The following is a 15,639-nucleotide window of genomic DNA, read 5'->3' as shown; positions in this document are numbered from 1 at the left end:
GTGATTCTAGATTTCTTTGGTAATAAGAAAGTAACTAAATGCTGATGATTGTAGTAGAAAGGCTTAGCCTAGTTTTTGTCAAAGAGATATTTTATTTTTGTTTCAGCTGAAAGCTGGTATTAAAAATCTAATCTAATTCTGCTAAAGCCAGAGTAAAATAAAGATCTTTGTTAAATCAGCTGTGTTTGTGTAATGAACAGAGAGGCAGAGAGTTTAATGTACACAGAAAGCACTGCTTTATTGACTGCACTGGACTGGACTGGTCTGGACTGGGTTGGATGGGACTGGGACTCCATCAGATGAAGTTGGGAGGAGGAAGGGAGCAGACTGGGTTGGGTGAGGTTGGGGAGGCACGGGGTGGGCAGGGGCATAGTGGGATGCAGCCATCATTAAGGCAACACAAACAGCATGCAGATACAGTCACAGGAAACATCATCATCATCATCATCATCATATTGCTTTTCAAAGTCTCGCTTAAAACATCGAAATTGTACAAAAAGGAAGAAAATAGGTTTTTCGCACTAATGAAAAATACATTTTTTGATTTTTTTCCCTCCTACAAAGAAGATTCTAATACAAGAAAATAAATATAGCAAAAAAAGCCAAAAAATAATTTAAAATAGCTCTTCTTTTTCATATATGTTCAATAGTTCTCTTTGCTATTAACAAATGGCACAACATTCTTTGAAACAAAGAATACAGAAGGATAAACTCCTGCAACATTCATATTATTATATTGAAGAACTGATGCAGAGTGGAGGACAAACTGGACATGACAGCAGAGATTTTAACCGTTTTATAAGGACAAATAAAGACAGCAGGAGGAGGAAAAATGTGTCCGAGCTCTGCTTTGAATAGACAGCGCCGATTGGCTTCATGTCGTTTAAATACAACAAATAAGATTCAGGATAAGGATGTCCAATCGTACTTAAGTATGTCATGAGAAAGTAGAAATGAGGGAGAGAGGGAGACTCCTATCTCGTCACAAAAATGGAGATTCAAGGGTGGTGTTTAAAAGTTGCTCTTTGGAGGTTGCCAAAATAAAAGCTAATTTAAATATCTACTTATTTAAACCTGAGGGTGAAACCTTTTTGTTGTTGTTGTTGTATTTAATGAGTCAGGAACTGTCTGCTCTGCACAGAAGAAACATGCTGAGGGAGAATGATGAAGACAGAAGCCAAAGAAATACATCAATCGGATAGAAAGTTACACAAAATTAAGGAGAGCAAGAGAGACGGACTGACTGGGGAATGAAGAGAGATCAGAGTGGCAAAATGCAATACATGCAGAGTACAGTACAGAGCGAGGTGGTCACATCTGTTCTGGCACTTCATCCACATTGAGCCATCAATTTTTAACGTTCAGCAGTAACTAGAACAGATGAACGTTGGCTTTTGGTTTCCTGCAGCTGAGCCTTTTGGAAGACAACACGCCTGGTCAGGAGACATGTCAAAGCACTTAAGAAGATGGCCTTTCATCTGTCTGTGATTAATCATTTTAAACGTCACTGCATCTAATCATATAACCGGCACACTGTTTTTAAGATGTGCTTATATTGTGTAGGGACCTTATAAATTTTAAAAGGAGGTTTGACCTGCTGCGACCAGCATTTTTCCCCTTTTGGATTTTCACCTATCGGGCAAAAGGACGCTGGTTTGAGACCAGGAATAAACACATGTCCTCTTTGGGGGACGGGCCATCCAGCATAAAAATCCAATATGTGGAGCTACCCAGAAAGGGAGTTAAAGAGCAGCTCCTTCTTAGCATCACAATAATACAGAACACCATCATATAATGTCCTCTAGGCTATAATAACCTCGGCTGACACTCAGCAGAGGAACCGGTCCACCTGACCTCCTGGTGACCAGATGTTGGCTGTGATGCAGCTTTGTTGCAGGATGAAGACGTGATTAGCGCTCATCCCATCGTTCAGGCTTTTAATGTGGCTGTAGATGTACCACAATTTTGTGCGAATGTTTTCTAAAGGTGTGTTTGACAAAACGAAGAGTCATAAATTCTTATTTCTGTGGGGGTGTGAAGGTTGAGGCTGCACCTCTCAATTGATGTTCCCAATGGAAAAACATGAGCTGCGAGCTTGATTGCAAGGTATGCATTAATCAAGCGTGACAGCTGAAGCCCCTGACGGATGTGAGGACTCACGAGAAACTGAATTTATTTGTGTTTTCCATCCGTCTGTCTCCCTTTCTCTCCTCGTCTCTGTGTTCCTACGAGCGCATAATTCAAGCAGAAACTTTTTTAATTTCTCGCAAAGAGTTTGTAGCATCTAATTATAGAAACTTGCTTCTTTCTGTTCCTTTCACATTTGTTTGGACACACCTTTAAGAGCGGAGAAGGAGTTGAGAAGAACAAAGGGACGGAGGTGCAAAAGATCAGCCGCCACGTAGGAGGGACGGCTCCCTATGTTTAGTTTTAACTAGAATTATGCCAGTGGACTCTCTCTATTTTGCCTCCTGTTACCACATAAAACTAACAGAACACCCTTAAGCATACAGAGGGATCCAATTTAGGCAATCACAACACCTGTTGGTTCCCTGCAAGTATCGAATCTGGGATAAACACAAGAAGTGACTCAGAGGCAGGAGATAAACATTTGCGTGAATGAGTCAGCTCATGAAACGAGAGAAGAAGAACAAAAAAGTGGGGAAATGGATAAAAATGGAAGGAATCAAGGAGGAGGATTAAAGCGGAGACAGATGGACTGCGTGGTGGAAATTACAAGCGGGAGAAGCAGAGAGAGACAGTGCAGACGTCCTCTTAACAAATTATTTTAACCTGCATCTGAAATCCATTCTGCCTCGACGCGATGTATCCAGATTACATTTACACCTGCAAAACAGTGTTGAAACCGCTTTCTTTCCTGTTGCACTTTGGGCGAGCTTCCTGGCTGAACTCAGGACAGACGCTGGGAGACGGCTGGTTTGTCTAAATGGATCTTGGGAGTGTTGTTTTTTTGGATTTACACTTCAATTTGTATGCTGTTATGTGGATGTCTGAACCTCACAGGAGCGCGATGGAAAAACCAGATGTAAAGACAGTTGAATAAACTGTTCATTTGGTGGGTGAGGCAGTGTGAAAAAGCAGGACTCTCCAGGTTTTCCAGGTTTCAAGTGAGATTTCCAAAAGTAAACATTAAAACAAATTGGATTCCAAACCTGGATCTTTTTATTGGTATGAGCTGTTGGCTAAATCTTTTTCTATGAACATAAACAACCAGAGTGAAAGACTGAAAGTGGATAAATGAAAATCTGGTCTTCATTGTGATTTTTAAAGGACAAAGTTGGTGTTATGATATATTTTTTTTCCTTATTTGAACAAATCCTAGAAAAATACCAAAGCCATCAGCGGTTTATTACAAAAACTTTCTGACATGTTAGACATGATGGGGTCTGTTAGCATTACAGCTACAAAAAGAGCCTCTTTGACAACAATCATTTTACTGTTGTTACAATGCCTTATACTCCGACTTTCAGAGAGTTTTTTCCACTGTTGGATCTGTGTTATGTCATAAAGAGGGGACATGCCTAATATGGCAGCTCTGGCTGTGAACACAGAAGCTTTAACTTGAAAGAAGCTAATAACTGCTTCAGAGTTGGGATGAACCTCGGCCTAGTAAGATAGAGAATGGTTAGTTTTAAGAGTTTTAAACTCTGTTTAAAGAATTGTTTGGTAATGGCCTTTAATTTATGCTGTAATTAGCTTCATATCACAAAGTTCTGGTGATTAATAATATATTCTGCTGTAAAAATGAATAGTTTTTTAAGCCGTTTGAAATAGAAGTATCTCTGCTCGGCTCTCCCGATTTGAGTTTTTACATTTTTGCAAAGACAAATCTTGGACGGGGACCGAGCTGTGTGAGGCAAGAGAGCGAGAGGAGGCACGAGGAGGGGAAAGGGAGGGCCTGGTGCTGTTTATATTAGCTGCTTGTTAACCTGACTGTACGGACAGGCTCCGAACAGAACGCAGAGGAAAGAACAAGTTGTACTCTTTTGTCTTTCTTTGGCTCCGGTTCAGCGAACAGTCTCCCTCCTCTCCTTCTTTCTAAACAACTCTCCCCTTTCCCGCACTTTCCCTCTTTTCAAGCCAGAGTTAAGCAAAGCTGAGTGCAATGTTTTCAGCTCCTCGTGCGTCTGTCATTATTTGTCCTTAAAGCTATAGGTGTCCTTCTTCTTTTTTGATCACCTTTAAAAAGCCATGTGCCAAGGGCCAAGGAGGCTGATTACCGGACAGGGAGAGGAAGAGTTGTGGGCAGGAGGGAGACAACAGGGTGATTGTTTTTAGGGGATTCAGGATGGAGAAGAAGAGGGGAGTTTGCTGGTGGTGGGAGGAGGAGGAGGACGAGGAAGTTGCTGGATGGTGGATGCAGAGTAAGGTACGCAGTGGGTACAGACGGGAGATTTAGTCTGAAAAGATTTCTCCGAGCTGCTGTGGAGGATGAAGCGATCACACGGGTAGAGCATCGATCGCTCTTTGGTTCCACCTTCAGTCACCAAGAGATGCTGGACACAAACAGTGTCGTTCCCCCCCTCCCCACACACACACATACCTAAAAAAAAGGCACAAAAATAGAAGCAATGCTTTTCGGATGAGTGCTTCTTGAGGTTTGTTGCAGGCTTTGATCCAAAAAAGCAACGCGGTGCTATCAGATTGCTGCTGCATTTACCATTACATTAAAAAAAAAAGGCAGCAAATCTTCACTGCTGTGAAGCTGAACCTGGGGAATGAATATCCGCATTTCTGATAAATTAACCAAATAAATTTTTAAGATGCGACTGATTGAGTCTCGAGCTCTGAAGGTTGAGTTTTACTTGAGATCAGTTTCTTCCTCGGCAGCAGCTCCGGTTGTGCGACTAAACCTCCGATCTGTGGAGTGTGTGTCTGGGTTCTGGATGCTGAGACCTTTAAGCCATAACTTTGCTGTAACGGAGAGGAGAGCAAAGCGCCAGTAAAAACAGTAGAAGCAGATAATGAGTCAGCTTTCTAGTCTGATACGTGCCACAGCGGCCAGATAAGCATTATAAAAGGAAAAAAAACAAAAAACAAACAGCTTGCAAAAGCCTCTTTAAAACACGGAAAATGAAAATGTCTAGTAGTAGTAGTTGAACAGTAATATACATTATTGTAGATGAGTATAAACTCCAGCGGTAGGTAGGTGGGCGGGTTTGTACGGCTGGTGTAGGGCAGCGAAACAAGGACTAGGCATTGATACCAGAAACAGGAAGCACTAAGCAATCTCTATTGTCGTGTGGATACATTTTTAGACAGACCTGCAATTTTCTGCTTTACAGACATTTCAAGACTTCAGATCTAATCCTGCTTTTATTACTGGACTGCTGTCCCTTGTCGCTTGCAGGTATTTATTTCCTAAGCAATACCCAGTCCTGCTTTCACTGATCCCACTACAGCCTCAGACCACTTTCTGGATGAAGGAGCAACCACAGAAGAAGAAACGACATCTTATGAACCGCATCCCGATGCCTCGTGGTTCCCCAGAACCACCTCAGTGCAATAAATTACTTTAAATTGTAAAAATCCAACTTTTTACCACCCCCTAGGAGCAATCATGGAATTTAAAGCCCCGTTTTTAATGTCGTCGTTCACCAGAACTGAACATTGCTGTCATTTCTGGATCACCCTAAACTGCTTTTCTTGCTAATGGAAAGTTGTAAATGTGACCCTTCACCCAGCTGAGGGGGTTCTGAGGAGCCCAGCCCTGCTGGTGCACTGATGTTTTACAACAGAGTCAGTACAGTAAACGGCAGCTGTGTGCAGGCGAGGTTCCAATTACCTGCGAGCAATCGGTCTAGTGGAAAGCATCACTGTGTGTAGGTGTGTTTCTGACCTGCCATTATGTGCTTGATGCCCGTCAGTTTATTTCCGTGGTGCAGCGTCAGTGCCAACACCTGAGGGAAGAGTTCTGCTCTCAACATACAGCAAGCTGAGGACTGTGCAGCTTTTTTGTTGCACATTTTATTGCCTCTCTAAGTGGTGACTTATCACAGAGGAACGTGACCTACCGACACGGATGTATGAGGATAAAAACTTTCACACTGCGTCTAATTTTATGGGACACAGCCCAAATAGATAGACAGAGAGCGCGAGAAACCCCCTGCACTAGATCTCCTTTCAGTGTGGATATTCGACCTGACAGAGTTGCAAAATTCAAAGATCATCAGAGCACATTCGGGCTGCGAGCCAACACCCACACCGGCGTACCACACAGAGGATAGCAATGCTTTGAAGTTGCATTCTAGCAGATATTGATAAAAAGAACCTGCAAGAGACTCCAGTCTACATTATCTACGAAGCGGAAGGAGAGGGCATTGAAGCCACACTGTAAATATAGAATAATAACCAGTTATGTTTGCTAAGGCTGCACAGTATCAAGGCAAAAAAAAAAAAAGAAAGATCAGAAGTACAATTTGCTTTGTTTTTGTGTGGAATCTGACCGTCACCCAGCAGGAAATCTTATATACTGCTAACCAGCTCCACTAATTTAGACCTAAATGAGTATTTTTCAGTCCTTTTTTTTGTCCTTCAGGCACTGTGCAGCCTCAGCCTTTGCTACTACATGTTAAGGCCATACATGTGAGGCCTTGTCTAAAACCACTGTCTACAACGTCAGGCTACTCTGAACATTGAATATTGAAACCAAGATTACATTTTTCTGTCTTAGCAACACATGAACGGTAACGAACACCTGGCCGAGGATTCGGAGGCGACACGTCACCGCGTCCTCGCATCGGAACGCGAGCTTTGTTGCTCTTTTTTTGTCGTTACTGTAATGTGTGAGCTGTAATAGCCATCGTAGAAGTCCCAAGTTCTCCGCCTGTCCTCGCAAGACTGTGACACAACAATGCGAGTGCTTCTACCATGGCTACACCTGAAGGGACGAAGAGGGGACAGAGACGCAGCGCTGTCACCTGACCTGTGATAATACTCTCCTGCTGTTGGGGAGGGGGTGGCGTTTCGCTCTGAGTAAACTCATGCTTCCTGATGCAGTCAGGACCACATATACATAACAAAAACTTTTACATTGTAACCCTGTTATACCAGCTCTGGGGTTTGTGTAAGCGTCTGTGTGTGTGTGTGCATGCGTGTAAGTGAAAGAGAGCTGTATGTTGTGTGATCAGTTCAGCAGCACTGGCTTTTTTCTTTTTTTTCCCTTTTTTGGAGGGGGTTAATACATGCGAGTCTGTGTTTAACAACCATCACCGGGCATTTCCTGTGGGAATCCTCCCGTGAATGCAGATCTATCCAGGTTGGGAATTAAAAGCGCCCCCTGGGTTAGAGGAGGTCGAATCACATCTGCTGACCTGGACATCACTGTTCGAGCGGTCTGACAGCTTAATACGTTTGCGTAGATAAGACTGAAATATGCTGCCTTGTAACACAGATCTGTTCTTTGGCATGGTCACTCCAGAAAACCGGGGAGAAGCTGTTCATACAGGAAAACGGAGAAAGTAGAATGGACTTGGGCTTCTGTTTAAATGTGTGTTCATCAGGCCTGGGTCAAGCAGCCCTTAAAATCAAATCTTTAAGTCATCCCAGTTTGGTGAGACCCAAAAGACAGTCCCATCTGTTAGCCGATACTATCTGACCTCAGATCAGATGGGTTAAAGTGGGACTGTTGAACCCAGGGCTGATGGTCGTATGCTGTACTGAGAGAAGGAGCATGCTCAGTAGTAGTCGTGTTGGAGTTCAAACAGTGAAGCTTTCCAAATAAGGAAGTTTCTAGACAAACACACATCACTTCATATATTTATATATATATATACTGTATATGATATAAAATGTGTGTGTGTATATATATATATATCTACGTCTTTCGTTGCTTTTCCATAAATTCTTAACCTTTTATTGTTCTTTTTTATAAGTTTTTTTTAACCCCTGAGAATACCACGGACTGCTTTAAGTACAAAATACAACTCTCTGAGAAAAACAAGAACGGCTCATGTGTTTCGTTTTTTAAAAAACAAAAACTAATTTACAATCAAATCAATTCAGGGACTTAAGAGCGCAGGCCTCTGAAGCTGATTATTACACTGTCTACGTCCATCCAGTAGGAACAAGACATGCCTCAGAGCCATCAGTTGTGAAAGCTTGGCCATGTCAAACAAAAGCGGCTGCCGCGTTGGTGCCTGACAGTGTTTACGTCTTCATAGAACAAAATAATAAGCTGCATAGGTACACATGGGTGATCAGACTAATAAAAATGACTACTTTCCTCTAATTTTACATATAGTTTTATGTATATCCACATGCACTGAATGCATTCCAAGTGATCCCGCTTCCACTGGACACATAAACAGCAACATCAGAAAGCCAAAACTGAGGATTCCTCCTCTTGTGAACCAAAGCAGAATTTCAGCTGCTCTTGAGGTTGAATTTGTGTCACATGATGTCAGCTGCTGTAGCAAGAATTTACCCCTGAACTACACAATGCATGGCCACCCTAACCAGTCTGTAACTGTTTATAAAACATGTCTCTCAGGCTTGGCTTACATGAACACAGCTACCCACTCCATATGAAAAAGCAAAACTGTACTGCTGATTAACCAAACCCCAAAATGAATACTATTTGCAGTAATGTGCATGGAATTTTAAATAATCTCAAGTCTAATAATCAAGTCTAATTTTCAATGGCAGCAACATTGTGCCCGCAGTGTAACTGGCCAAACTCTGGTTATTGATGGCTCTGGGCTGCAGTGATGTAACTTAGGGGGGCACAGAGCAGCAGGCAGCTCTTTGCACCGAAAGCACGATGTTGCTCTGCGTTGCAAGTTGCTGCATATGCTCTGTTGATAAATGGCAAGCGATGCATTTCCATCCTTTCAGGCACTACACAATTGTTAAGGTGACAAGGAGCCCAATGCCGGCTACGCTCAGTAGCCACTCCAATGGGATTTCCTTTTGGCTTGATTGTTACAAATCCGATTGACAAACGACTGATTGATCTACTCAGCGATTGTTTGGTTGATTTGGAAAGTTGGCGGCGATTGAGGGGGACGCAGGGCCACAGGGCAAGTGAAAGAAAGGCACAGAGTTTGTACGACGATTTTTCTCCAAAGACCCGGGAGTTAAAAGAACGCGGAATTAGGAAGAATTTGAAAGCAGCTGACAAAAAGTCAGACCAAATATTTCAACGACGGCTGCGGCGTGAGCAAAAGGGATCCGCTTATGGTAGTTTGTGTGTGAGTATGTTTGTGTGTGTCTGTGTGTCTGTGTGAAAATCTGAATGAGCACCAGGGTTGGGGTCAATGTGTTCGCTATTCAGAAACTGGCAAAGCTGGAGATTTGTAGATTTTTTTTTTGTTGTTGTTTTTTTCTTTTATGAACTAAAACGTGAATTTGAGAATGAAGGATTCAGTGTACATTTTTCAAACCGAGTCAACGAGGGAGGAAAATTGACCCCAACCCTGAATGAGCATCTATTATACACACAAGTGCTTACATTACAGCTCTTATGACTAGCTATGTTGTGCTTTTCAAGGCTGAATACAAGTTGTCACCCGCTGTACATATTCAGACCAACTCTGGTGTGAAATTGTCTTTTCCACTGAACATATTCAAGAAAACAAGCACTCACTGGATGCAACTCGGGCCACAAAGGCCGAGAATGAAGCATACCCTGAAACCAGCTTGAATAATAATAATAATTATAATAATAATGCCCCAAAGTGTTTGTTCCCAAGTCTGGCAGATACCACAGACATGAGGCCAGAACTGGGTGCTTCGTTCGACGCCCAGAAATGAAATGATTCTGAAATATACAACACAAAAAAAAAAAAATCAAGAGAAAGAGACTGAAGGTAATGTTTGTTTTCAATCTGCTGAATGTATCACATCTTATGATAAGCTAACAACAAACTGCAGTCCAGTGGAGAAGCTTTTCTGTATGATAGGCAAACGGCTACATTCAAATCCCCTCCGTCCTAAAAAACAGAGCAGGTTAGGAGCTGGGGATTTTCCACTGATGGATGCGATCGGGATTTTGGTTGAACAAAGCGATCCAGCCGTGTTTTTATAGACTGTATGCTGGGCACAGGTGGGAAAAAACAAAAACAAAAAACAATTAGCCAGCGGGATTCTGCTTGGATAACTGCTTGTGTGTATTTGTCTATTGGAAACTCAGTTCTTTAGGAAGCCAGCACGCTTCTTCTCAGCAGGTCCTCGTTCCCGGAGTGCAACTGCGGCAGGCGGAGCTTGCGCCCACCGGTGCGCGTGTCCGAATCGCTCTGCTCGCCGTCAGAGAAGTAGCCATCAGTCTCAGCAGCGTCTAACAGGGATACGTCTTTCCCTGCGAGTGGCAGGTCCATGGACTCGAACCCCGCTACACCTCCGGTGACGCCCCTCCCTCTTGATTTACCCTGGCGGGACAGACGGTGCCGCGGGGTCCCGCCACGAAAGATTGTCCCACCGTCGGGAATTGTGAACCCAAGACCAGAGACCGGTGGGTTTGAGCCCACTGTGAAACCAGATCCAGCCCCTGATACTACACCATTCCCTGCGTGGATGCCATCCCAAGGACTGTTATCCTCCGAGATGTGACAGGAATCCATTTTGGAGATGGGCGGCTGTGGCGGTGGGTCCCTGTGAAGGTCAGAGCTCCTGGTCTGGTGGTGATGGAGGGGGTGGTGCATGGTCTTGGAGGAGCCTTTGTTCTTTTCCCCTTTCCGACTCACGTGGCCAGACTTTTCCTCCACCACGTTTGCCCAGAGCTTCTTTGCGGTGGAGGGGCTGCCGCCAGCGGACGCAGCAGCTGCAGACAGGAGCGTCTGAGGCTGGGCCGGAGCGGTTGGTTGTGCACGAACACGGGACTTGTTGCTCCCTCTCGGTTTGCGCCCCAACTGGGGTGTTTTCCAGGTGGACTGCATGGAGTTCTCCATCATTAGGTTGAGCAGGCTCTCTTCGCCCTGCAGGAGCTGGATGGAAAGAGGAGAAAGGGAAGAAAGGGCAAAAATTGGTGATGAAAGAGGAAAACGGATGAGGAACAAACAAATCTTTTCATGTTTAAAAGTGAAATAACACAAACTATATAAAAGATATAAGTGAAAAGTTGACTGATACAACAGTTAATCTGCTCATTTTTGATTTTGTGGTTTGGAATATTTTGGAACAAAAACTCCCCACCCACTCCCACCTACCCACACGTCCAACAGCTCAGCAGACTGTGAGCTACCGATGTCACAATTTGTTCCTGAGCAAAAAAACCCGACTAAATGACAAAGCTGATCTGTTCTGACGGCACTCTACATCGTGATCTTTTATTTCTTCAGGGTGTGATTCTGTTGAATCTCTAACACTTTTTGTTTTTAATAAACAGCGCTTGCGTTTATTGATTTTAAACTACACCCCTAATATTAACTTGCGACATGTGGGCTTTGTTTAAATTACATCATTGTTTATTTATGCAGATCTTTGTTTCTGAAAGATAGCAGGATCCTGTTTAATTGGAAAAAATGACTGCGGTTGTGTTTATTGTTCTTTAAGCACATCCAAAAACAGCAGCGCAATCTGGTGAGAGCGCCCTGCCAGCCAGCACACAAACGGCACGTTCCTGGGGGGAGAACATCTTTGCTCTGATTAGCAGATCGATCAATTTACAATAAAAAACTAACAAGCTAAACTATATAAAACCACACCCAATCTAAAGAATCGATGATCAGGTCTTTGTTCAAAGTCAGATGAACTTTTTCAAGTGTCAAAACTACAAACTGACGCTGTGCTGGCTGACTGGCTTACCGCAGACTCGATGAAATGACTGAAACTTGAGTGAAAAGCACCATCATGCAAACTTTTGGACCATCACAAACAGCTGCTACAGCTGTTTGTGATGGTATGATGCTGATGATATTCTATATTTCCGATCAGAAAAACACATTAGTTCATTGTTTAATACTTTCTGAATTCCCCAACTTGTTTGTGGCTCTCAGCCCTAAAACTACTGGTTCCCACTTAAGTAACAAATCTTTAAAAACGGCTTCATAGTGGTGTTTATGTACACATTAATGTCTAAAACAAATTTAGAATCTAATTTCTAAATCTGAATTTATGTTTCAACATAAGTTGAGTCATTGTGACTGCTTTATCGCCTTCTTAGTTTAAAAATGGAGTTGCTACCAATCAGGTGGTTTCGGTCTTCCACACTAGTGTTTCCCTTCAAACTGGTCAGGCTGCTGTTGTGGCAGACCTTGACATCAATCTACAGCCTTGATTCTTTCTTCCTGTGATCAGATCATCTTCATCGCCACTGTTTTTGACTGCAGTAGGTATCCTTGGCCTGCTCCACAGATCCCCTGTCAGTTCGAGGGACCAGTCTAACCAGACCCAGGATACGTGGGGTCTGGTTAGACTGGACCCCGGGATAGGTGGAGAGCTGGCACCTCTTTGCTGAGCTCACAGAGGCCACTGAGCGGGGACGCCAGCCACATCCAAGACGATGCTGCTGAAATGTGTCCGCTGGATGAGGAATTTATTGGCGAGGCAGCTGCTTACTGCTCAGTTTTTAAAAAAAATGTATATAGTCACAAATATGCATGTACACATCTGTTCATTATTTAAAAAAAGCACAGATTAGCTTCGCCTATGTCCACAGTTGTGCACACAAATGCAACAAAGTTCTGTGGGAAACACTGTGGCTTCCCTCATGTGTTAGGATGGTGATCAAAATATACACAGATTCATTTATGACTGCTTTTAAAAAAAATACTTTTCCATTAATACAAGCACCATTCAGGAATAGTACCAGTGCTCAATTCTAGTTGAAACTAACAAAAAGTAATTAAACTGAGCAAATGATTCCTAATATATGTGGAAAAGAAACGCTGGTCGTGGAGTGTTTTAGACTGAATTAATGCATAAAAGTGAACTTGTCTGTGTATGTTTCATTTTCTTGTACACTTTAGCCGTTTTTCCTTCCTCGACTAAGAAGAACGCTTCACTTTTTTACTTATGTAGCTGTTTGTGTCGGCGTGGCCTCTTCACAGGAAAGTCCTTGGCACTCGTTTCGTTCACCGATGAAGTGGACTGGAATTCGGGTCAAGATGTAACGGTCCACTCACAATGTTGCATTAGCAAACCACTTTTTTTTTTCCAAGTATTGAGCAAGACGTTTGTGTTGTATTCATCTCTTATCATAACATGTTACAGCTGCAGTTCACCTGGTAAAGCAAGCACCCCATTGTACTGAAGGCTTAAGTCCTTACTACAGCAGTCTGACCCATTGCTGCGTTTCATTCTTTCTGTCTCTCTCTCTGCTAACACATTGTCTTCTGTGCCCTCTGCTCCTGAAGCCCTACCTGGTCAGAAAGCAGGCTGCCGCTCTTGTCCCGATGTTGGGCACCCAGAGCCCACTGGCTCAGCATGTCGTCAGCGGTGATCTGAACCGACTGGGCGAGCCAGCTGTCGAACAAAGAGTTGTCCAACGGGAATGACTTTGACAAACCTGAGGAAAGGGGAAGAGGGCATAAGCAGGGAGAGGGGAGGTGCAGGAAGGGAGAGTAAGAGGAAGCAAGAAAAATGGGAGAAAAATTGGATGAAATTGGTAGAAGTGAATAGAAGGGAAGAGGCAGAAGGGAAGAGGAGGGAGAAAACAAAGCAGACAGGTGAGGGGTGTTGCATATTTTTCATGAATAAGAAAATAAAGGTAAAAGATCGAAAACCTCCTTTCAATCTGATGTGTTTTAGATTATTGTAATGTTACATATATATCCAAAGGGAGCACAAGCTTCGGGGCAGGAGTGGATGGATGGACATTCTTCTTCAGGATTTTCTGGTACAGAGCAGAATTCATGGCTCCATCGATTACAGCAACTGTGATGCTCCTGAAGCAGCAAAGCAGCTCCAGGCCATCACACTACCACAGCACCACCACGTTTGACTGCTGGTACGATGTTGGACACAAATCTTCCAAAAAGTTCAACTTTTGTCTTGTCAGTCCACAGAATATTTTCCCTAAAGCTTTGGGGATCATGAAAATGTTTTTCTGGTAAATGTGAAACGAGCTTAGTCTCCTTACTGTTGAATCATCAGTCTGTCAGGCACGTTGATTCAACAGGTCTGGTCGTAATGAAGCCTGGGTGTGGCTAGTGAAATTAAACTCATACAAAATGTATTTAACAATGTAGTTAATCACAGTCAACTCATCAAGGAGGGGCAATAACGACTTCCTCACACAGGGCCAGGTAGGTTAGACTGGTGGGTTTTCCCGTTTTTCTAAACGAAATGAAATAATAATTTCAAGCCTGCATTTTGTATTTGTCTAATATTCAAACTAAGGAATCAGGAAGGAGGCAAATCATCTTTCTCAGCACTGTATATGTGTAAGTAGAGCAAGCACAACAATGGTTTGGATTTGGAGCAAAATTACCAATGAAGGCGTTTGCTTTGTGTTTTAAAGTTTGCATCCAAAATTCGTGAATATCAAAGACAAAGCACTTAAATTAGATGACAACGTCCAAGTAAAAATAGAGTTGATGTCTCCTTGCCAAAAAAAAAAGGATGCGTTTAATGACTTCTCCAACACTGGTGTGTTTACAGGACTATCTCAGCCTGGATTATGTGCAGTGTGAGTGTGTTCAGTATCTGTGTGAGTCTGCAGACAATGCTCCCTCCTTTTAAGTGTTTGCATGTGTGTCTGTATAATTAGGAGATTTTCATGGCTCCTTTTCTATCATTGTGGGCTGTGAGAAGTGCTGCCAAAGCGCCGCATGTCTGTCTGCAGCATTTTAGGATTTCTTCCTCTAATATAAAAGCACAGACAAACTCATTTTAACAATGTACCCACACTTTCACTTGTCAAATATTTAATTTAAGTGGAGAAAGATGGATGGTGGACGTGGCGCAATGTTAACAGTTAAAAAGATGATAAAAACAAACCCAACACAAAGAACAAGCAAGTGTCAGAAAGCCTCACTCATTATATTATGGAAAACAGAAAGAATCTGAACATTTTATAGTTGTGTGATTATAATTATGTGGTATTTAGTCCACTAAGTGTAAAGTAGCGTTCAAGTGACGGTAATTGCTCAAACACTGCATCAAGAAGTGGCCCAAAAGAAAACAGGCAGACAAACAAGAGGAAACAAGGCAACTCATCGCAACCATGGATTTCACATAAAGGATAGACATCACCTTTTGACTAGACTTCAGTATTTTTCATTTGCTGCCATAAACCGTTTGGGGGCAACACACAGACACCAATACACAAATCAGGATTTATTAACAAACTAATAAAATACTAGAAATTCAATCACTAAAACCAAGCGCAAACATCTTGGACAGGCTGCAGAGCAGAGAGGTCCAATTCAGCAATTCAAATTAGTTTAGGTGAAACCTTGTACACAGACTTGCTAAAGGTGCCTATGTCAGGACACTTACCACCCAGATGGATGAGCAGAATTAAAAACCCACCCCCCAGTGAGCTCTTACAAAGGGGAAAACTATCCATGGAGGTCAAAACATCTTATTTTTTAGCTGTTAACACGATTAAAACTGAACATGGGAGTCCACGGGGACTTGTTTGCTTTCGAAGCCAGCTTCTAGTGGAACTACAGGTTTTGGTACTTGTGTTTTGGCTTAATTTATAAGTGACTGCTGATCACAACATAACCTGCCATA

The 15,639-nt window shown here is 42.8% G+C and overlaps 1 protein-coding gene across 2 annotated transcripts in view; it reads right to left on the bottom strand.

Moving 5' to 3' along the window:
* Positions 1-212: 212 nt before the first annotated feature.
* The window catches only part of jade2 (jade family PHD finger 2), a 221,814-nt gene continuing 206,387 nt past the window's right edge, over positions 213-15,639 (bottom strand). For both annotated transcript variants that reach the window (XM_006785027.2, XM_006785028.2), the window contains 2 exons: positions 13,320-13,465; positions 213-10,943 (listed from right to left, as the gene is read on the bottom strand). In XM_006785027.2, the coding sequence (XP_006785090.1) occupies positions 10,158-10,943; positions 13,320-13,465 (932 nt within the window). In that variant the 3' untranslated portion in view covers positions 213-10,157. The remainder of the gene's footprint in view (positions 10,944-13,319; positions 13,466-15,639) is intronic.

This window comes from Neolamprologus brichardi, chromosome 10, assembly GCF_056152115.1.
Source record: "Neolamprologus brichardi isolate AB-2024 chromosome 10, ASM5615211v1, whole genome shotgun sequence".
Lineage (NCBI taxonomy): Eukaryota > Metazoa > Chordata > Actinopteri > Cichliformes > Cichlidae > Neolamprologus > Neolamprologus brichardi.
The sequence above is the reverse complement of the archived record's forward strand: the minus strand, read 5'-3'. Positions and strand labels throughout refer to the sequence as shown.